General features: G+C 38.9%; 1 protein-coding gene across 2 annotated transcripts in view; it reads right to left on the bottom strand.

Annotated features, from left to right (window-relative positions):
* Positions 1–1,969: 1,969 nt before the first annotated feature.
* LOC137252152 (probable protein phosphatase 2C T23F11.1) overlaps positions 1,970–24,628 on the bottom strand; it is a 51,330-nt gene continuing 28,671 nt past the window's right edge. Inside the window, exons 1-4 of one of the 2 annotated variants that reach the window (XM_067787479.1) lie at positions 21,891–22,009; positions 21,177–21,603; positions 13,058–13,391; positions 1,970–3,435 (exon numbers count right to left, since the gene is read on the bottom strand). In XM_067787479.1, the coding sequence (XP_067643580.1) occupies positions 3,077–3,435; positions 13,058–13,391; positions 21,177–21,458 (975 nt within the window). In that variant the 5' untranslated portion in view covers positions 21,459–21,603; positions 21,891–22,009 and the 3' untranslated portion in view covers positions 1,970–3,076. Of the gene's footprint in view, positions 3,436–13,057; positions 13,392–21,176; positions 21,604–21,890; positions 22,010–24,628 lie in introns of those variants that run through there. The other variant, XM_067787478.1, reaches the window with a different exon arrangement.

Raw genomic sequence — 24,628 nt, 5'->3', positions numbered from 1 at the left:
CTCGCGGTCTTTCCTGTGGACATTATAACCAGAGCAGGTCTGCAATGCAGATCTTGCTGTGAGTTTAGTCTCTTGAATCGCAGCAATGCGGATGTTGTGCCGCTTCATGAAATCGACTATCTCCGTAATCTTCCCAGTTAGTCCATTACAGTTGAACTGCAGAATCTGAAGTGCATGAGGGGTGACGCCGCCACTCTAGGGGTAAGTGAGGGGTGACTACGCCTAGGTTGTGGAAGGCCGGGGCGCAATTGCTGTTGTGGCCTTGAGACTGGGCGCCCTTGGGCAAGCATTGGGGTACCCGGATGATTTGGGTTTGCGACCTGGCAACATGGCGCGATGAAACCCGTCGAGGGGTTGCCGTCGCGGAGACCAGAACATCTAGGAAAGTGGCACCACCCAAGGCAGGAGCTGCATTGAGCGGATGTCGCAAACCTATATATTCTGTGCTGGCAGACGGTGCAAACGGAGGCAGGGACTAAGAGTCTGTTTCCCTGACCTGCACGATTGCTGCCAGAAAAGAGGGGGGGGAGAAGAAGACGGGGGCAGGGGCTGATGCTCAGCATTGCTACCAGCTCTACTACGAAGGTAGTAGTTATGATTGGTATCAGCTGTTTGAGTTGTTGGCGCCGTGGGGCGCGAGCAGCAGCGGGTACTTGTTGTGGCTTGCTGAGCAGCGAAGCTGCTGGAAGGTAGTGGGGATACGCTTAGGCGTAGACTACGGGACGCCCTTGGGCGTGAGCAGCAAGGAGCCACAAAAGATTTATAAAAGTTACGTGGACGTCGGGTTTTGGGATCAAGCCCAGAACAACCTGTCCGATGCAACCATCCCTTGCACGAGACACACTGAACAGAGTATGACCGTCCTAAAAAGATTCTTTTCTGGCAAATGCAGCAAAACCATTTCTCAGGACCAGGGTCAGGAGACGGACCCGGATTGGGTTCGATACCTTACCGGAGTAAGAGAATATGTAGCAGTCCTGCTGCAAGGAGCTGCTGGGGGGATGACAATTTGTGGGAGGGACGAAACAAATTAAATGGGGTCACACTGAAATGACAGTCCTTGGTCGGGAAAAATCCCGAGTCGCTCCGGTACATAGAACCGACTGCCTTGGGAAGCGAGAGTACTTACCATTGTACTCTACTGTAATGCAGCAATGGACCAACTCATATTTCTACACGAACATATTGTAAGCCGATCATTGCTCGTTTTTAACGATTGTTTATTGGACTGTGGGTACTCCATGGATTACTCTGATGTAATGCGGGGCTGGAGTATATGGTCCCGTCCTAGGACATCGCAATGTTAATTTGACCATATTTCTTGTATGAATTGTGGTTAATTTTAGAGCACTCGGTTGGTCCATAGCGAGTACTCCATACATGCATGCATGGAGTACTCGCGATTTTTGCAGGGATGTTCAATTTGAAAACGACATCTAATCATTTAACTACTTACCAACAGATGGCGCTTAGGGAAGTAAGTTGACATTTAATTAAGCTAACTGATAGTTGTCATAACTGATAATTGTCATTCGTGAAATTTACAAGTTTTTGGAATGTAATAAAATGGTCAGACTTTCATAGTGTATAACTAAAAAAATGTTTGAAATTAATAATTCGGCGCATGAAGATACTCGACCTAAATAACTTAGTTCTCGATTGCACTAATTGTATAACAATACAATAACAATCTCTTATACTATAGGCTGGAATTACCCTTTTCAGATTTTTCATTCCAGTTCATTTTGCCGTTAGTGTTTGATATGTTTTTGAAATCTATTTTTAAGGAAATCAAATATTGGTAAGTAAAAATATATAATATATGTACATATCAAAAAGGATAGTTTGATTAATGGTGACATGTAGAACAAAGTATGTTATGCGGCATACTCGAAGATTGCCGAGCAAAGCTCGGTCGCCCAGGTACTTTAATGTTGTTCTTCTAACTAATAATATTGAAATAAAAAAGTTATTTCCGTTTTCTTTTTTACCAAGTACATAACTAAATTTTTATTCATCTCTCAGTCCCATTACGGCCTCACACATAATATAATTTATATAAGTAGTGTTTCAAAACAAACGAAAAATTGTAAAGAAATTAATATCTTATTTAAATTATACAGTTATACTTTGCTATAGCTAATATAACAGCATATGTTTATATAGGTATGTTTGTTTGTTTTGTATAATTGTTTGTTGCTTATTACACATCGTTATAAATAATGTTGACTAACACTTATGCACAAAAACGTTAGTTTTAATTACACGTTTAATTTAGTTTTATGGTTTTACAATACAAATTAAAAAAAATATGTTAGTGCTATTAATAAAATATAATTTTTTACAATTTTTTCATTAAATATTTTCTAAATGCTTGCCAAATATAGAAGGAGAAAAAACAAAACAAATTAAAATCATCAACTAATATCGTCTGTATGTATCTTTCTTGTATTAACTACTTTAAATTATTCTTTGATTTGTCTGTGACTGTGTGTATGTATGTGTGTTTTATATATATATCTATGTATGTGTATGTGCACATGTGCATTTGTTAAAGGTTTAACTAAAGTATTTGAAATGTTTTAAGTTGAAGAAATTTTACAATACTTGTTTGTTTTTGTTTTTGTTTTAAGTAATTAATACAAGTAATTTTTTTATGTTTTTAAAAGTTTTCCAATGTTCAGCGGTGTTAGAATTGTTGTTGATGCACCGAGAAGACAGTAAATCTAATACAAAATTTCTAAATACAAAAATATAGACATGAATAGATCAAAAATACAAGGAACACAATAATTAAGTAACGCAACCTATAGATTTTACGAAAAATATAATTAGTGCTATTTAAAATATTTGTTGCAATTCTTAAATGATTCGGAATTTTCTTAGCATTTACATTAGCATAATTATTACGAATAGTTTTGTTGTTGTTACTGCTGCTAGTGTTGATGTTGTTGGTCAGTGGCTTAATTTCTAACGTCAAATTGTCAGCAATACTTGTTGTTGCCTTTGCTGTTACTATTGATGCCGCTGATACTCCTCTAATAGCATTGAATAATTTGAAAATAGTTTGCTTTTGCTATTTCAAATCGAGATCCTCATCCGTTGATGATGACGTCGTTATGTTGCCGCTGCCATTATTTACGTTCATATTTTTAGCACAACGCGCTATCAGTTCTTCATAGGGTTTATTATGTAGAAAACACACAAGCACAACAGTCATATTGTCGCCACCTAAACCGCCCATTTGACAATCGGGCGCTAAACAATGATTCATAAGCTCTTCGCAAATCTCTTCCGGATACATTCCCATACCGATACGTTTTCGACAAAAGTCCACAACTTCTTTGTTGCTCATTACATCCCAAATGCCATCGCATGCTAATACAATGAATTCCCAATCACTCGTTATTTCACGTGTCTCCACATCCGGATAGGCTACAATAGCAACAACGTTTGTTAGAAAACCAGTAATGTATGAATGTTGCGGCAGCGGTTGAGGTAATCAATGTGTGATGTAGCGGAACCAGCGGAAAAGAAAAAAAAGAGACAATATTAATTAAAATGGTTAACGAAAAACTAAAAACTTGTAGCAGACAAATCAAACTAGAGTTGTTACCTTAAGAACACATCAAAAGAAAAGTGAAAAATTGCTTTTTCTAAAATTTTTTTTTTGGAAAAAGTGCACATACCCTGCTTTCGTCAATAAATATATGTGCATCTAATTTTTCCTTGAGCAACGATCCTGTAAGAGCACAGTCGGTTAAGTAGCAAGGTTAGGTCAGCTTAAGTTGAAAGGACTGTGCCGAGCAGTTGCATCGCAGCCCTTACTGTACCAGCTGCAGCGGATCGAAACACTTAGACGAATCAAGAAACTTAACTATCGCCCTTATTTCGGGCTTGGAAACCTCCGCAAGATCATTTAATAACGGTTGAACGGGAACAGCCAACCTGTTGTTGTTGTTGCCGCGATAGACACTTCACGAAGGTTTTGGGCAGTGTTATCGATGTTGATTTTTCTTTGCTGGAAATAGATCCGGTACGTTTCGGTAACAAAGCACAATTAAGGCACTAGCCCAACCATATCGGGAACTATTAATATGGCCACATTACACCTTCTAGGCCATCCAGCCCCCACCTCCTAGTTTCGTGAGGAACTTGGGGTCGCCAGACCCTCGCATACTAAATATGTGTATGATACATTTATATTTGTAACAGGATTCCCTTTGCGTAGGAAGCTCTGAAGCTATAAAGCTTTGTGTGGCGCTTATCAACCCCTTGAATACTGGTCGGTCGTACCCTTTATGGCCAGCTCAACAGCTAAATTTGCTTTCAATTTCCCTGTGTGCAGGCACCCATACAAGGGTAATACTGAAGTGCTGGGCCATTTAATTTAAAGATATTTTCCCATGTTTAGGCACAGGTGCCAGATGATTTATAGCACCGCACTATGCTAAAATTTCCGTTTGATAAAAGCTAGAATGGTCGGGGAGCCGGAAGGAGATCTCTAGTCCAAGGTCCGGTGAAAAGATACCACCCCTCACCTTCCCCTCAAGACTGGCCAGTCATCAGTAAATATGTTGATGGCATCCTCAAGAGCACGTTGCTATGAAAAGATACCACCACTCACCTTCCCCTCAAGGCTGGAGAGTCATTAGTAAATATGTTGATGGCATCCTCAAGAGCAAGATGCCTATTTTATCATTTTTGTTGTTCTATGGGAATGCACACTGTATAATTTTTATTGAAAATTTTTGCACGGAGTGCAATAGTCAATGAGTGCTGGTATTGGAACTGGGACTTTGGTGCTCCAGATATTATCATGGCCAATCCCCATATTCTTTCGTCTGCCAAATCTCTAATTCGCAGGGCCGCGATAACACCTATCCCATACGCTACCAAATCAAGTGGTGGTAGGTTCAGGATACTTTTGAGTGCCTATGTCGGAGTGGATACAAGAGAGCAACTAATACAGAACTCCGCGCTCCTCTGGACTTTATGCATATATTTGAGGTTCGTGGCCTTTGTAAGAGCCGGCCACCAAACCAGAACACATACAGAGGAATTGGGCATACAACGGTTGTATAGATACATTGTGCTACCTTTGCATAACAATGATTGTATTTATGAGTGGAGTGTATTCTCTTTACTTGAGCGCTTCTGATGTATTGCAGAGTCTGATTTTTGTGTCTTGTCGGGAAGTGACGCCGGGAAGGAAGTCTTGTTCTAAACGGGGTCGCCCATCGGCAGCGTTTGGGAAGCACTCCTAGTGTATTTCTGCCATGAAAAGCTCTCAGTGAAAACTCATCTGCCTTGCAGATGCCGTTCGAAGGCGACATAAACAATTGGTTCCGTCACGAAGATTTGCAGGAAAAATTAAAAGGTGCCCGACGCAAATTGGAACGAAGTTCGGCCTAACATATTTTTGGAGGTTATCGTGCCTTACATTTTTTAAATTTTTTTTAAAAGGAAGTTCCAAATTTTCTTGGCCACTACTATTTCATGAAACAGAACAAAGAACGAAATTTTTTTTGAGCGAATTTTTTTTAGATGTGGACTTTTGAGTTTTAGTACAAAACTATTTTTTAATAAGAATGGAAGGAACAATATATATTATCTATATATATTAGGGTGGGTCAAACTTATTGTTGAAAAGGCACATCCAGTTTCTGAATCTATGGGTCATACTGAGTAATATTGTCCATGGGGCCATAGGTCTGAAATAAATTTCGAGCCTCCCTAATTTTGTTAAAAAATTTTATATCCCAATCCGAATAGCGGCTCACACAAATATAATACATGAAAATAAATGTCAAATTCGGATTCGGATTGGGATATAAAATTTTCCAACAAAATGATGGAGGCTCGAAATTCATTTCAGACCTATGGTCCCATGGACAATATTACTCAGTATGACCCATAGATTCAGAAACTGGATGTGCACCAGAAGTTTTTTTTTCCGATATGTCCCCATACGATTTGATCCGTCCTAATATATATATTATATCCAAATCCGGAAAAAATTCCCGGTGCACTAAAAGCATTTTAATATGAAACGGCCCAGACGATCTCATTGTTGGTTTCTTTAACTGCGTATTTTTGCTTTTATCTCTTTATTACCTATTTATTTGGATTACTACGAAAGCGTGTAAATATTAGCGTAGTTCACACCCGGCTCGTTAGTTTATTTTATTAAACCCACTCTTGTTTCATTGCGGTTAGACGAGTATAAAAATGTCTACAAAGAAATCTTAGCCATTTGATAATATTTCTCTCTGCCGATTTCTCCGCCTCTGCCTATTCTTTTTCTTTGTACCTTTTACCTTACTCACACTATAATTGCTTCACTTATTTTCTCCCTCGTTCTACTTCGCTAACTCCTCCCTCCACACTACTTCTCGCTTTATCTTTAATTTTACCTGCCCCAATATATTTTTATTCTCTTCTGCTTATTCTCTTTTTTTCATCCCCTTCATTCCTTCTTGGTCTTGGTATTGCTTACACCCCTTCACATTCCCCCCCTCCGGTTTTGCGACTTCCTACCACAAATTACTCCCTTCTCCTCGACCTCTACACCACCCTTTCCCTTCAAAATAAATGAAAGGTGCTATAACCGAGACGGGACCTACATGTTTTATTCCGAATGCGAAAGGTATCTGCAAGGCAGATGAGTTTTCACTAAGAAGCTTTTCATGGCAGAAATAAACTCGGAGTACTTGCCAAATTACTGCCGAATTGAAATAACTTGTTTCTAAAATTTTGATATTGTTTTGTCCGGGGAGTGAACCCAGGATCTTCGTCTGGTAGGTCACGCTACCACCACACCACGGCGGCCGCCCTTTTCCTTTGCCTCACTGAATTACTCTTAGGGTACTCTTTCACTCCTATATCCTTTTCCTTTTAAAACTCTTTACCTTCCTTTTCTTACGCTCTATCTATCTTTCGTTTCCCTTAAGCCACTCTCTTTTCAAGAAGGGAATTGCTTTCATATCTGACCCTTAAATGAGCCCATAATGAGCGTAAACGCTACGATTTAGGACCCATTTTTGATAGCCCCCAGGGGGCTAGGGGGTTTGGAATATACCTACGGAAAGTATGACTGTCCTAAGAGAAAGAGGCGACTAAAATACTCAAATGATTCACGGGGCCGCGTAGCGCAATTTATAGCTTCTCCATCCTAATTGTCAACCTCACCTATCCGTGGCGAATCCTGTTTCCTTAGCAGCCGAGGCTCTGGCTATCACAAGTTCCTCATGTATGGCCTAGAAGGTTCAATATGGTCATATTAAATCGTTCTCCAGATGGTCGGGCTTGTACCTTAACGGTGCTCGGTATCAGAGGGTACCGGATCTATATCCGGAAAAGGACTGTAGGGTTGTTGTTTTAATTTACCACCTTAAGAGCTAATTGTTGTCACCATTACTTTATATATGACTAGCAGACCCGGCAGACGTTGTTCTGCCCTAAATTTGGCCTATCTGCATACATTTTAATAAGCTTTTTCCTTCTAACTCTGTCCTAGCCCTCTACACTTTTCCTAATCTTTTTATTCACTCCTCCCCGTCTTTTTCGCTTCATCTCTATCTTCGTCTCATTCTATCTCTTTCTCAGTCTCCTTCTCTCTTTTCTCTTCTCTCAAGTTTTTCTCCTTCTTCATCATCTCTTATTGCCAGTCCCAGAGGGTGGTATGTATTTTGTTCCAGTCCCATTCCGAGTCTCAGTCACAGTCCCACTCCGAGTCTCAGCCTCAGTCCCAGTCCTAGTCCTAATCCCAGTCCCAGTCCGTCTCTGGTATACTTCCCGGAAAAAAGCATCGTAAATACTAATATAGGCAAATTTATATACGAAATTTCAGGCAAATCGAATAGGACGTATGTAAATAGGTATGTGGGTATTATTAATTCTTGTCTTTATTTCGGCTTCGCATGCATATTTATCAGTTTTGCCAGGTTGATGGGACTAAATCGAATATCACAATGAACTTTAGAGCTCTCAGCAACAGCTTTCATTTGATATCCATAATACACATACATTCTAGGGGTATCCGGGTCCATGTTTTGGCCTATATCTCGAGACCGTAGTCACCCAGCGGTGTAAAACTTACTCTGTACTAAAGCATACATCAACAGCTTCAATTTGATAACCATAATGTAAAAAACACTTTCTAGGTGTATCCGGGTTCACGTTTTGGGCTATATCTCGAGACCCTAGCCTCCCAGTTGTATGAAAATTATCCTATACTATAGCATTCATCAACAGCTTTCATTTGATATCCATATTGTATAAACACATTCTAGGGGTACCCTTTTCCACGTTTTGGGCTATATCTCGAGACCCTAGCATTCCAGTTGTATGAAAATTATCCTGTACTATAGCACTCATCAACAGTTTTCATTTGATATCCATATTGTATAAACACATTCTAGGGGTGCCCGGGTCACGTTTTGGGCTATATCTCGAGACCCTAGCATACCAGTTGTATGCAAATTATACTGTACTATAGCACTCATCAACAGCTTTCATTTGATATCCATATTGTATAAACACATTCTAGGGGTACCCTTTTCCACGTTTTGGGCTATATCTCGAGACCCTAGCATCCCAGTTGTATGAAAATTATCCTGTACTATAGCACTCATCAACAGCTTTCATTTGATATCCATATTGTATAAACACATTCTAGGGGTACCCGGGTCCACGTTTTGGGCTATATCTCGAGACCCTAGCATCCCAGTTGTATGCAAATTATACTGTACTATAGCACTCATCAACAGCTTTCATTTGATATCCATATTGTATAAACACATTCTAGGGGTACCCGGTTCCACGTTTTGAGCTATATCTCGAGACCCTAGCCTCCCAGTTGTATGAAAATTATCCTGTACTATAAAACTTATTAACAGCTTTCATTTCATATCCATATTGTATAAACACATTCTAGGGGTACCCGGGTCCACGTTTTTGGCTATATCTCCAGACCCTAGCCTCCCAGTTGTTTGAAAATTATCCTGTACTATAGCACTCATCAACAGCTTTCATTTGATATCCATATTGTATAAACACATTCTGGGGGTACCCGGGTCCACGTTTTGAGCTATATCTCGAGACCCTAGCCTCCCAGTTGTATGAAAATTATCCTGTACTATAGCACTCATCAACAGCTTTCATTTGATATCCATGTTGTATAAACACATTCTAGGGGTAAATGGGTTCACATTTTGATCTCAAGACCCTAGGCACGTAGCGAAAAAAAAGGTAGGCGTTGGCCGATTCTCAGACCTACCCAATATGCTCACAAGATTTCATCAATAGTTTTCATTTGATATCCATATTGTATAAACACATTCTAGGGGTACCCGGGTCCACGTTTTGAGCTATATCTCGAGACCCTAGCCTCCCAGTTGTATGAAAATTATCCTGTACTATAGCACTTATTAACAGCTTTCATTTTATATCCATATTGTATAAACACATTCTAGGGGTACCCGGGTCCACGTTTTTGGCTATATCTCCAGACCCTAGCCTCCCAGTTGTTTGAAAATTATCCTGTACTATAGCACTCATCAACAGCTTTCATTTGATATCCATATTGTATAAACACATTCTGGGGGTACCCGGGTCCACGTTTTGAGCTATATCTCGAGACCCTAGCCTCCCAGTTGTATGAAAATTATCCTGTACTATAGCACTCATCAACAGCTTTCATTTGATATCCATGTTGTATAAACACATTCTAGGGGTAAATGGGTTCACATTTTGATCTCAAGACCCTAGGCACGTAGCGAAAAAAAAGGTAGGCGTTGGCCGATTCTCAGACCTACCCAATATGCTCACAAAATTTCATGAGAATCGGTTCAGCCGTTTCGGAGGAGTTAAGCCTCTAAAACCGTGACAGAAGAATTTTATATATTAGATGAATTTCATAATAAAACCTATAAAAGAAGCACATTTTGAACCCGACCCCCCTCAGATTTTGATGAAATTCTGCATAGAGGTACACTTTACCTATACAAACACCACCTCGTTTTTAGAAATTGCATTTTTGAAAAATTGTGGGCGTGGCAAGGTGTCAAAGTTGTGAAAAATGCGTGAAAAATTACGGTAATATGTATTTTAAGCTGTGATAACTACGGAATAGCTAAACCGATTTCAAAGATCATGGTACCATTGGAAAGGTATTCAGATCGGCTTTCTAAAACATACACTGTAAACATTTTTTAATACACTGAACAATTTTTTGTTTCAAAAAAAAAATTTTTAAACTTGGAAAAAAATTCAAAGGCCAAGTGTTTTAAAATAAAATATATTTTTATTAGAAAGGTCTATTTTATGTATATAACATATCCAAAAACTAAAATGGTGTTTTTTTTTTTCTTTTTTTTTATAAAAATCATTAAAATCGGTTCAGCCATTCTGTAGTTATCACAGCTCAAAAGTACTATGATATCAACATTTAGAGATGAATTTACTTAAAAATTTTTATAAAAAAAAACGCCATTTTAGTTTTTGGATATGTTATATATATTAAATAGGTCTTTCTAATAAAAATATATTTTATTTTAAAACACTTGGACTTTGAATTTTTTTCCAAGTTTTAAATTTTATTTTTGAAACAAAAAATTTTTCAGTGTAATCAAATTTGTTTACAGTATATATGTATTTACGAAAGCCGATTAGAATACCTTTCCAACGGTACCAAGATCTTTGAAATCGGTTGAGCCATTCCGTAGTTATCACAGCTCAAAAATATCTATTACCGTCATTTTTCACGCATTTTTTCACAACTTTGACACTTTGCTACGCCCACAATTTTTCAAAAATGCAATTTTTAAAAATGAGGTTGTGTTTGTATAGGTAAAGTGTACCTGTATGCAAAATTTCATCAAAATCTGAGGGGGTCGGGTTCAATGAATATCGGTTTTGATATGAAATTCATCATATGTAGTTTCTACTTTTTTTGTGATGAATTCTGGTTGTTAAATTTTCAATCTTCAATATGTTCATGTTTTCAAAAGTTTTCATTCAATAAAAATTGATAATTACATATATATGTAACTCTCTTAATAATTCTTTATTAATTTTTTTATTGGATGAATTCCTAAAAGGGCCATCAACATCGATAACCCTCCCCAAAACCTCCGGGGAGTGTTTTTATTGCTACAACAACAAAATTCCATTTTTGATTCGTTTTGGACTCCGAAAGTTTGCTAGGTAGTTGAATAATTTTCATAATTTTCGGTTGCTCACAATTTTATCAAATTTGAGTCATAAAAGTAATAAAAGAATTATACGTGATTATATTGGTGAGGCTCATATTTTAAATATATGTCGTACTATTAAGAAATATTAACGTATTTAAAGTATTGAATAACTACAAGCAAAGGGAAGCTTTTTTAGGTACTTATCTACTTGAATAAAAAAATTAAGGTTAAATAAATACAAACACAATTAAGAACACAAACAAATTAGAAAGAAAAAGCTAATTAACATTAAAAAAGTACCCAGTACGAAATTGCTAAAACAAAACCCAACTGTTTACAAATGAAGGCTCCGTAAAATGCTTTTAGAACAGTCGCTGCATGTAGAGTATAACTTGGATATTGGTATATGATGTGGTCTTTAATACGTGCGAATAGCTTCCTACTAGCCCTAGAAGATAGCTATAAACGTTACATTATAATTGACATGCGTAGAGCTGCCAGACGTTTTAATTTTTTTGAAAATGTACCGCTTTTAGACCATATGTTCTGATATTCCGGACTAAGTTCCACGCTTAAGATTTCATTACACAAATTTGAAAAAAATGTTTTAAATTTACTACAGGTTTTAATTTAAGAAACAGTTACATCTACCGTCAGATGAAATATTTTATAGATGTGGTGGAAATAAATTGATCTTACTAATTTGAAGCAACAGTGTTTGTTGTTTTCTTTGTTTGTTTTCAATGCAAAGTTTATACAACGACTGTTCGCATGAAAGCTCCTGTGCATCCGCGGTATCGTATTTTTATGGAAAACAACACTTGACTATTTTAACCGACCGCGGATATTTTACCAAAGGTTGTTGTCAGAGTACCCTGAGTTTATGGTCTCGACAGCATAATGGGGTAAATGCTCTCGTTAGGAAGGGATGGGACTGTACATCGGTATTGCTCCTGTTCATTATACAGATATTGTTGTTATGAACGCATCTGTAGAAGAGGTGAATTTGAAATGGAAATTCTGTACTTTGATGGTTTTTGTGATCATTAAACCCTTAGTGCAAAACTGTCGTTTTACGTGACTGTCTGTAATATTTGCTGCAGAGAAATAATGCGTGTCGTATTAACTCCAAAAATTTAACAGCTCGGTTTTTGTGGTATTTGACATTTGTTCAAACAAAAATTATACTATTTACTTTTCGCAGAATTTAAGGCCACTTGCAGATCGGAAAGTTACTTTTTTCAATTTAGAATTCATTAGAAGCAATTTAGATTTTTTTTCTACCCCAGCGGGTTACGGGGTTAGAATATATCCGCGGTAGGTATGCCTGTCGTAAGAGGCGACTAAAATACCAAGTAAATTCAAAGAGTTGTGTAGCGCTACTCTTTCAGGTTGCCAGCGCAATATATAGCTTCTCCAAACCCAATTGTCAACCTCACCTATCCGTGGCGAATCCTGTTACATTAACAGCCGAGGCTCTGGCGACAACGAACTACTCATGGATCTAGGGAGTTGGAGGGCGGTATGGCCTAGAAGGTCGCATGTGGTCATAACAAATCGTTCCCGAGATGGTCGGGCTTGGTACCGGAACGTACCAGATCTGCATCTGGCGAAGGACCATCAACATCGATAACACTCCCCAAGAGCTTCGGGGAGTGTCCTCATCGCTACAACAACAACAACAACAACAACACTCTTTTTCCAGACTTAGCAACTAATAATGATCGGTTAAGCCCATACATTTTTAACCAATTTCCAATTAATTCAGAGAAAAAAAGTTCTGCACGTGGCCCTAAGTCGCACAAAATAACAATCGAATTTTAATTAATACTTCGCCTTTTTTTCAACTGAATACATACCGGTTACGATTTGTTCCTCAGGTCTCTTATTCACATTACGTTTGAATATGAAATCGCCCAAAGCACGAGATAATGCCAAATTGCCATTAACACGATTGAATTCTACATAACCGCCGCCCTCATGTATACGCTTTGTTTCAGCCTCATTATTTGGCTTATGATCCAAAGACAAAGTCTCTACCTCTCCATTTATGCAAGCAATAGCACGGGAATCACCAGCATTGGCACAATATAATCGATTATCTTTGATAAGTACAACAACAGCTGTTGAGCCGGCCATTTGTTCACCCCACGATTCATTATAGAGCATCTCGTAGTCGATGTCCAGAAATGCCTAGAAAAAAGAGTTGAAAAGTTGTGATATATAGAAAAATACACACAGCAAAAGATGATAGAAAGCCAAACCAGAACCAATTCACCGTACAACAGACTTTCAAATCAAAAGAAAATTTTATAGTTGAGGAAAATCCCTTCACTGACATCTTAAGGTACCAATCCCGGCCAGATATAACCATTGTTATAAGAATTGGCCCACTTTGTACCCTTACATAAATGTTCTGTTATTACAACAAAATGTTTGGATTGTATCCCGTAGGGTTTAAGATTTGTCGGGTTGTTGCTTTTTAGAAATATTGTGATGTTGGATATCGCATTGTCGGAATTTTACTCTCAGTTTTTTTGCCTGTTTGAATTGTGTCTTGGCGGGATTTCTGAAAATTTTCGGGATTCTGAACAAAACTCCCATTGGGCAAATACATGTCGAATGTATACAAGGTTATAGAAAAGCAAATTCAGACTGAATTCGCGGTACAGCTGAATGTTTGAATGTTTGTTTTACGGGTATTATGCATTACTAGAATTTCCGAGAATTGCAAGAGCAAGCTCTCGGCTGTTCTTATGCCGTCACCTTGATCTGGAGTCGCGTTGAGACATTTTGTTTGGACATCCATCATTTTCATGTGGAAATAGGGGCCAAAATGCTCCAAATTAGTTTTGAGCCCTAAGGTATGTCGAATAAGTTTCCGGTCAAATACGTTCGCAAGATCCTTTGTTGGGTTTAACTAGGCTTTAAGGATTGACCCTCAATCCCAATAACAAGTGCTGGAAAGTCCGAAATATCCAAGGACTTAGAAGCCGCCAGAAGAAAGAATTACACGAAACTGATACCGCAATAGTGAATATCCCAGATAGATACCTGGAGTAGAATTTGTACCCGACCAGGTGATGGTTCTTTAATACGTAATTTGGAGTAGGGTGCCCAGGGCACATAGAAGCGGAAGGGATTGTTGCTCAATTGTCGTGCTACTTAAGATGTTGCGGAAACAAGGTTTAGGAGATGTAAATGCCGGTTAATGCGAGGAAGAAGGTATCATACAAGTCGAGGTCTTTAAACCGATTTCATCCGAGTAAGTTTTACACAGATATATGCCGTAATTGCGGAAATTCAATGCCATTACGTCATACAATAGTTGATACGCTCAGAATCTCGCAGAACATTGAGGTATACCTTGAGAACGAGTGCTCTGGGAAATCATGATCTGGCATACTTTGCATATGTTCCGTTGTTTTTGGTTACCACACTGGTACCTTTTGGTACTAGCGACCTTTTTACAAGCTAAAACAATCAAAAACTGGTAAAGGGACGCGAAAGAGGTTATATTAGTAGACCGAATTGGACGTGGCTATCTTCTGCGTCACCCTGATTGAAATGTCTAGTAATCTCTAAATTATTGGCGTTATTTAATTCACACACTCTATTGAGGAGAGTGGTCGGAATGATAGGGGGATGAGCGTTAGATAACAGATACCATCAAATTATCGGTGGATCGGCGAGCCATATTTAGTCTGTGGCCTGATTCAATGGTGGAGTTAGGTGACGGTGAAAATTAAGATGAGGATCTGCTAAACCTATGAGTGGTTGGTTAATCGATGCCAAAGTTACCAATAGATGTAGAACGGCGCTACTGAATCATAGTGGATGATGGATAGTAAAACGGGTAGTGGTTTATCGGTACAAAAGCCACAAATAGATGTAGAATGGCGGATTTGGTGTACGACGAACCGGCGTTCAAAATATATCATGCAGATCATTGACTACAATTGGGCGCGATTAGTGTTAACTACATATAAGTATGACGTGATGTTACTAAAATGGCATTACACACAACCTTTGAGACGGAAACATATGTAATAAAAGTTAACAGTAGCGAAAACTTTCGAAGATGTTTATCCACGGGTCGTGCATTATAGCCGCCATAGCTACTCTACTATATCAATTTGAAGGGGTTGTGTAGTGTAATCCCTCAAGGGATTGCAAGAGCAATTCATATCTTCTCCAACGCAATTGCCAACCACACCTATCCGTGGGGAATCCTGTTTATTTAGCAGACGGGACTGGTGACCCCAAGCTCCTCATGGAGTTCCACAAGAGGGTGGGTGACGGGATGACCTAGAAGGTTCAATGTTGTTGACGGGCTACTACCATCATGGAGATATTTTCCGCAACGGGCAGAATAAGTATCGGGCAAAGACCCAAAAAACACCAATAAAATTCTACGAAACCTTTGAGGAGTCTCCTTATCGCTACTAGAAGAAGATATTTTTCCGAAGTCGGTGCACTTCCGTCATCAGATACATTTTTGTTCGTTCTGTTGACCACTTGACCATTCTAGCAATAGATGATCGGTTTGGTTATTATTGTTGTTGTTGTAGCAGTGCTTCGCCCGCTCCAATAGGTGTGACCGATCACAAATTGTCATCAGTATCCTCTAACGTTGCTAAGCTTGCGTTGGTTCCACATTACAATTGAAGAGATGGTTGGTGTCATGTGGGGACACATTACAAGCAGGGCATACATTTTGTATATCGGGGTTGATTCTGAATAGGTAAGAGTTTAACCTGTTACAGTATCCAGATCGAAGTTGAGTTAGAGTGACTCGCGTTTCCCTAGGGAGTGTGCGTTCCTTTTCGGCAAGTTTAGGGTATTGTTCTTTCAGTACAGGATTCACCGGGCAATTCCTGACATATAGGCCCGACGCCTGTTTGTGGAGTTCACTGAGGACCTGCCTGTGTTTTTGGCTTCACACGGATGTGTTCTCAGGCGCCATATTTCCTCACAATGCTTACGGAGATGACTCCTTAAGCCCCTGGGCGGTGTTGGCTCATCAATCAGGTGTCTGTTGGGATGCCCAGGTGTCTGGGTATTCAACAGGACCTGTTTGGTTAGCATTTAATTTCTCTCCCTGATGGGGAGTATTCTCGCCTCATTATGTAGATGGTGTTCTGGGGACATAAGAAGACAACCCGTGGCGGTTATGAGGGCAGTATTTTGACAGGCCTGTAGCTTCTTCCAGTGAGTAGTCTTTAGGCTTGGCCACCATATGGACGCGTAACAAGCAATCGGCTGGCCAATTGCTTTGTAAGTGGTAATGAGCGTTTCTTTATCTTTTCCCCCAAGTAGTGCCATCAATAGATTTAGGGATTTTATTACGGTTCTGGATTTTCGGTACAATTGCGGCTGCATGCTCACCAAAATGTAGATCATGATCAAACGTCACACCCAAGATTTTGGGGTGTAGGACAGTCGGTAGCGTAGTGCCATTGACGTGGATGTTCAAAATGGTCGACATTTGGGACGTCCATGTTGTAAATAAGGTCGCCGATGATTTAGTCGGTGACGTCAGGTTTCGCGAGGTGAAAAAACTGGAGATCAGGAAGGTAGCCGTTTATTTTGTAACAAAGCTCATCGATCTGTGGGCCTGGGCCTGTGGCCATTATTGTGTAGTCATCGGCGTAGGAAACGATAGTAACTCCTTCTGGTGGCGAAGGTAGCTTTGATATGTAGAAGTTAAACAAAAGTTTGGTAAGTCTGCTTTATATATTGTTACGAATATTAGCAAAACTAAGGAGTGCTGCCAGCTCTAAGCCGATCTAAGCAGTGACGTGAATGCACATCAATAATTCAATCATTATGTATCTACATAAACGAATAAATAATTGCGTCTACACATATGTACACATTCCGACGAGCAACATTTACATACAAGGCAGCAAGAGATGAGATGTCACACACCGATGAATTTACTTATACGCTTATGTGTGTGCGGGAGACTGTAAACTACCAACACATGCATATACCTTATCTGAGTTGTCACAAGAGAGAGCAATAATTTGTGCACGTAGTTGTGGCTGGCGATTTTGTAGCCGAAACAACTAGTAACTTCTGGAAATCGAAGAGCCTAGAAGTATGCAGCGTAAACTATAAAAGCGGCGCCAGCGAGTAAGAAGTAATTCAGTTTGATTTGAATTGTCAAGCAGTTACGAGTAAGACGATATCTAGCGAGCAATAGCACTATTATTTTGAAAGTCAGTTTCCTTTAAGATATCAGTTTGGTTATTAAGCTATTCGTTGCACAGTTTGAGTGTTATTGTGAAGTACTTAATAAAGGCAATTTTTCCATCATTCAATATTGGAGTTATTTATTCAACAGTTTAGTGATTCGAACTTAGCAGAGGATTGCAAATAAGAGGATTTGCAAGTAAATTCGTTACAATTGGTGTCAGAAGAGGAATTGTTGAATAAATTCCAAAGGACAACAAGGACATGGCAAAGTTCGGTGAATTGAAGATCCAGCAACTAAAGAAGGAGTTGGAGACCCGTGGATTGAATACAAGCGGCGTTAAACTTGAACTTCAGGCCCGGCTACGAGAGGCAATGGAAGCAGAAGGAATTGATGTGGAAGAGCATGTCTTTCATCTTGATAGCGAGGAGACAACAAAAATTGAAGAGAAAAACGAAACATCGCAGACGGTTACCAGTACAGACTTGAACATGATTTTAGCTGCAATATCTGCTCAAACATCGACAGTGTCATCTCAACTGGCAGAACAGCAAACATATATGGAATCGCAGGAGAACCGACTAACATCGAAGATTGAAGCACAACTTGAAGAACAGAAGACGTATATGGTATCCCAACTGGAGTCGCAGGAAACCCGTATAACATCCAAGATGGAAACGCAATTGGACGAACAGAAGACATATATGGCATCCCAACTGGAATCGCAGGAGACACGCATAACATCAAAGATGGAAGAACAAGAAGAGCGCTTATCATTACAGGTGGCACAAATGTCTTCACGGTTAGAAGCACAGGAAGCAAGGGTAACATCAAAGCTGGAAGCGCAGGATGCAAAAATCGCTCAATTTCAGGCAGAAGTCGATGATTTGAAGGGTCGTATGGAGCAGTTACAATTAAATCGTCCAGCAGTTTCAGCGAGTAATCCAAAGGTAAAAACACCATCCTTTGACGGTTCTGTTCCTTTCCAGGTCTTTAAGCTACAGTTTGAGAAGACCGCAGCATTGAACAACTGGAATGCGGAAGATAAAGTTGCTGCACTGTTCGTGGCATTGAAAGGGCCTGCAGCGGAAATCTTACAGACGATTCCAGAGTACGAACGGAACAGTTATGAAACATTGATGGCTGCTGTAGAACGACGTTATGGAAGCGAGCATAGGAAACAGATATTCCAAATTGAGTTGAAAAACCGCTACCAAAAAGCAAATGAGACATTGCAGGAGTTTGCTTCAGATATTGAAAGATTGGCTCATCTTGCAAATGCGGACGCACCCGTGGAATACACGGAAAGAGTGAAGATTCAAAGCTTTATAAATGGCATACGGGACGTCGAAACGAAGCGAGCCACATACGCGAACCCAAAGCAAACATTTTCTGAAACGGTATCCCATGCATTGACTCAGGAAACGGCGTCATTATTGAGTAAACCAGCATACAAAGCTCATCGTGTGGAAGTAGAAAGGCCGGAGTGGGTAGACACAATTTTGGAAGCACTAAGGGGATCTCAACAGAAGAATGCCGGAGTTATTAAATGTTTCAAGTGCGGCAACCCAGGTCACATTGCACGTCATTGCGATCTTGGTCCTAATAGTTCCAACAATGTGGGTGGCCGTAAACGCAAAGCTGGCGGAAATGAGCAAGAGCGTGTCGAAAGTAAAGAACGAAAACTTGCCCCGGCTGTTGAATGTCCTGTGATATCTGTGTCGCAGATTGGAAGGAAATCAAGCAGTCTTACCATCAGAGGGAATGTGGATGGTAAAGAGCGTGTACTGACTGTAGATACGGGGGCATCTCATTCCTTGATTCGATCTGATTTGGTCTACAGGGGAATAAAGTCATTACCTGGAGCGAGGTTGCGTACGGTCACAGGCGAATATAACCAAGTTCAGGGAGAAGTAATATGTGAAGTCCTAATTGGGAAGGTCATGGTTCTACACAAATTCGTTGTGGCGGAGATCGTTGATGAAGTTATATTGGGAGTGGATTTCTTGGTTGACCATGACATCAAGATCGATATGCAGAGAAGGGTAATGCATTATGAGAACCAAGATGTGCCACTTAACTTCAGTTTGGAAAAAGGGTTCAGCAGTAAGCGAGTGCTGGTCGAGGAGATTCGACAGAGACCACGAAAGTCAAGGAAAGTAGATCGAGCAAAGGTTGATGGATCGAATGTGCCAAATAAAGCGAAATTAAAAGTACCTGCGAGGAAAAGTCCGGCATCAACAAACCCTAATGGACGCACTAAATTCACTGAAAGAATTTTTCAGAAAGAATGCAAGGATGATTTCAAGCCAGCGTGCACTTTTGTTGGGAAACGTCGGAACGATACTGAGTATGTGAAGCCAATCCGTCAAGAACAAGCTCTACAAAGTAGTTCTTCATTGGCCAAGCAACAGAGTGCGAGAGAACGATCCAGAATAATGAGTAGTAAGATGGAACACAGGTACGACAGGGAAAATAATTCGGAAGGTTTCCGGAATGGAGATTTGGTACTGTTAAACAACCCTCACCGGCGGAAAGGTGTCCCAGCCCAATTTCGGTGCAGTTGGGAAGGCCCGTACAAGATTGTGAAGAAGCTCAGTGATACCATCTACCGCATACAAAGCATTGAGAAACCACGGAGTAGAAGAGTGGTACATTTGGCGATGCTAGCAGCGTTTAGATCGAGAGATTTGTCTGATCGGGACGATCAGACTTAGGTGGAGGGCAGTGTTACGAATATTAGCAAAACTAAGGAGTGCTGCCAGCTCTAAGCCGATCTAAGCAGTGACGTGAATGCACATCAATAATTCAATCATTATGTATCTACATAAACGAATAAATAATTGCGTCTACACATATGTACACATTCCGACGAGCAACATTTACATACAAGGCAGCAAGAGATGAGATGTCACACACCGATGAATTTACTTATACGCTTATGTGTGTGCGGGAGACTGTAAACTACCAACACATGCATATACCTTATCTGAGTTGTCACAAGAGAGAGCAATAATTTGTGCACGTAGTTGTGGCTGGCGATTTTGTAGCCGAAACAACTAGTAACTTCTGGAAATCGAAGAGCCTAGAAGTATGCAGCGTAAACTATAAAAGCGGCGCCAGCGAGTAAGAAGTAATTCAGTTTGATTTGAATTGTCAAGCAGTTACGAGTAAGACGATATCTAGCGAGCAATAGCACTATTATTTTGAAAGTCAGTTTCCTTTAAGATATCAGTTTGGTTATTAAGCTATTCGTTGCACAGTTTGAGTGTTATTGTGAAGTACTTAATAAAGGCCATTTTTCCATCATTCAATATTGGAGTTATTTATTCAACAGTTTAGTGATTCGAACTTAGCAGAGGATTGCAAATAAGAGGATTTGCAAGTAAATTCGTTACAATATTTTGCACTACCAACACTTTTCACGGGGTGTCGACAAATTGAGAAGACTTAGACAGTTCCCCAAACAATTTCTGAGTTAAAGCGTTTTCGTCATAATCGACAGCCACGGCAGGATGATATTTCACTCGGCCATTGTTGCTGTTATTGTTGTAGCGATAAAGACATTCTCCTAAGGTTTTGGGGAGTATTATCGATGTTGATGGTCCGTTTCCGGCTATAGATCTGGTACGTTCCGGTAACAAGCACCATTATGGTACTAGGCCATCGGGAAAGATTTGATATGACCTTCGATTTTGTTTGCGCGTTTTCTACTTACTATAAGTCCTACCTATTTGCACCAGTCTGTTGAAGTGTATGTCTACAACTAAGTAACTCACCTGTTTCAACGCATCTTCAACGTTCTCCTTGTACTCAGGACGTTTCAATATGAATTTGTGTAAATGTTTGCCAGCATATTGAGCAACTGTCGCGCCGCCATGACCATCGTAGACAGCAAAGAATGATGTACCCGGATCATCGGGCAGCGATAGAATGTGTGTATGAGAATCTTCCATATTAATGCGCCATCCCTGCATACAACTGGAGCCGACGCGATACAATTCATTTTGACAATATGAAGACTCCTTGGCTGTGACTGGCTCGGAAAGTGTCTGACCCATTTTCTTGGAGTGTTGCTATTTGTATGTGTGTGTGAAAAAGTAGTTCCCAAAACAGGGAAGCTCGTATGGTGAGTATTTCCCTTTTTTGTTATTTCTTGCTCGTAGTTGTTGATTTGCAAAATGATTTAAGAATTGGCTGGTACAACTGCAAAAAAAAATGTTATATTAGTAGACAATGTGAAACATTTTTTTTTACAAAAATTTGGTTTTTTTGCCGCACAATCAATGGTTCAAAGAATTACCGCGCCTCTTATGCACCACCCGGTTGCTCGCAGAGGGGTGCGGTGCAAAGCTTTCAATGATTGATTCTGCTTATTCTATTTATGTACATATGTGTTTTTTTTTTATCTCAGTTTTGTGAAAATAAGTTCACGCTTCACTAAATCCCCCAACCCCAAAGCGCACTATTTCCTTCAAACACAATCAACTCACCTTCAACGGCTTTTGAAATATTTACGCTCAAGTCTCAAATTTTGGCTTATAATAACTTATTTTGTTAAATATAGAGTTATACTAAAATTATAACGGAAAATATTAGTAATTTTTTTTAAAGAAATTGTAACAAAATACACATAAAAATGCCACAAAGTAAACACAGATGACAATAGAACAGAAACTTGTCATTTGTCAATTAAGCGTCATTTGGAAAATACAAAAAGCTCTATGGAAACTATGAAGCGCGCCACAAAGCTAAACATGGCAACAAGTAAACAAATATTAAAAATAATACAACACAAGTAAAGGTGTCTAAGTTCGGGTGTAACCGAACATTATATACTCAGCGTGAGCTTCAATTGCACATTTCATTTCAGATAAATTACTTTTCTACATAACACGTGGCACTGGCCGTTTAAAAAAAATGTCTCCTCATTTCCTCTTGCAATAAAACTTGATAAGTGAAATATCATTGATTTAAAACTATTTTTTGCTAAGTTATAGCTTGTTATTCGGGTCTACGACCCTTTTAAACTTGTTTTATATCTAAGTTGCCGTGGTATTTAAACGATTCCGTCCATTTTTACCAGAAATATTTTCTACTATAGGGAAAATGTGTGTACTAGCGTTGCCGGGACATCTCGTATTTTTCACAAATTTTAAAGTGTCCCGCCGGGAAATGCTATGTCCCGGAATTTTCACAATATCAAAATTAATAAATTATAATCTGCTACGAAACATGGCCATATTTGCGGCTTCGATTGTATTCAGCTCATTAGCATATTATATGCAACTCTGTAAAGAAGAAAAATTCATCCCTACTGTGGTTCTGAATATTGTCAATGTTTGACATTTCGCACACCTAAATATTCATTTTGTATGGGGAAGTATTGTGTTTTAAAATAACGTCTGGAAAATGAATCCATAGAATATTGAATTCGCATTAAACACAGTAAACGTATTAATCGTTAGTCTGTTTCATAAAAATATTTGTTATAAATAAATGAGTTTAAAAAGTTTAATTCTATCTAAAAATTATTTCGCCGAATGAGCAACCCATACAAATGTATAGGTGTTTCTTATTTTTCAAATGTCTCGGGAAATTTTTAAAAATCCCGGGAATTTGGCTCTAATTTGAGATTTGTTCCGGGAACCCGAAATAAAAATCTGGCAACCCTAGTGTGTACCCAATTTTATTACGATCCGTTAATTTTTCTTCGAGTTATGGCTCCCGAAACATAGAAAATTGCTTAGTAATAAAAGAGGCGGTGCCACGCCACGTTGGATTTATGATTAATATTTGTAAAATTGATTTTATCACAAGTGGGCGGTACCACGCCCATTTCAAACAATTTTATAAAATTTTTATCAAGAGTCTCAATATAAATAAATAATAAATAAGCTCGTGTACCAAATTTGGTGAAGATATCTCAATATTTACTCAAGTTATCGTGTTAACGGACGGACGGACATGGCTCAATCAAATTTTTTTCTACACTGATGATTTTGATATATGGAAGTCTATATCTATCTCGTTTCCTTTATACCTGTACAACCAACCATTATCCAATCAAAGTTAATATACTCTGTGTGCAAAGCACGTTGAGTATAAAAGGTTACAACTATAGCCGGATATTTCAAAGATGTGTTTGAATTATTCTAGAGAACTTCAGTTGTGCCATTAGTCGCTTTTTGTATTCGTATCCCCTCTGACTGCGACTGCACTTCGATATTGAGTCATCGGTATGCTAATGAGTAGGAAAGTGCAGAATCAACTGTTACATCATTTTTAAAAATTAACGTAAGTTCTCATTTCAATTACTAAGCTATAGGTAAATACATATACACAGTCACACACAGCTAAAATGGAACAATGACCTAAGTCAATGAACATATTGTGTTCAACTTGAACGTTAAAGCGTCACATGAAGTTACTGGGCTGTTCTCTGCCTGAGGCTAAAGTTAGGCTGGTGACACACTTGACTTATTCATAAATCTATACACTCAGAGAAAAACGCCGTTCCAAAAGCCAGCACCACCGGACTCAATTCAAGCTTTTTAAGTTCTTACTTTTTTGTTCTTGAAAAAAGAACGACCTGTTCTTAAAACAACTACCTTGTTCTTGAACTGACACCATTTTCTTGAAAAGAGGACGGATGGTATTAAAATATGAACAAATGTTCTATTGATGAGAACGAATGTTCATAAATTAAGTACAATGTTCTTAAATTGAGTTCAACAAAAAAATAAACGGTACAATTCGTGTGCACTACAATGTTAAATACAACATTTAGCTCTCAAGTAGTTGTAATGGCCGAGCGGATATTATGTTGCAGTTGCGATCGTGTGGCGCGAGTTCGAAGCCCGTCAAACACTAAATTTTTTTACAATTTTTGTATCTTTTTTTAACTCTTATTTTTCATTCAGTTCCATTCACATATGCACAGTTAATTCTCAAACTTGTTATGAAATGTTTTAAGTATATATTCAGATTTCATCATCAAAAAAGAATTTTTCAGTACGAGAAATTTATGAGAAAATGCATATCATGCGTTTCTTGATATTTTGGTTTTAATAATATTTTTTTTGTTATTAATATGTTTTATTAATAAAAAAAAAAAATAAATAAGTGGGTACATACTATCCTGCAAAAATCGCGAGTACTCCATGCATGCATGTATGGAGTACTCGCTATGGACCAACCGAGTGCTCCAAAATCAACCACAATTCATACA

The sequence above is a fragment of the Eurosta solidaginis genome, chromosome 5 (assembly GCF_040869045.1).
Source record: "Eurosta solidaginis isolate ZX-2024a chromosome 5, ASM4086904v1, whole genome shotgun sequence".
Taxonomy (NCBI): Eukaryota; Metazoa; Arthropoda; class Insecta; order Diptera; family Tephritidae; genus Eurosta; species Eurosta solidaginis.
Note: the sequence above shows the minus strand (reverse complement) of the source record. Positions and strands in the feature narration are given on the sequence as shown.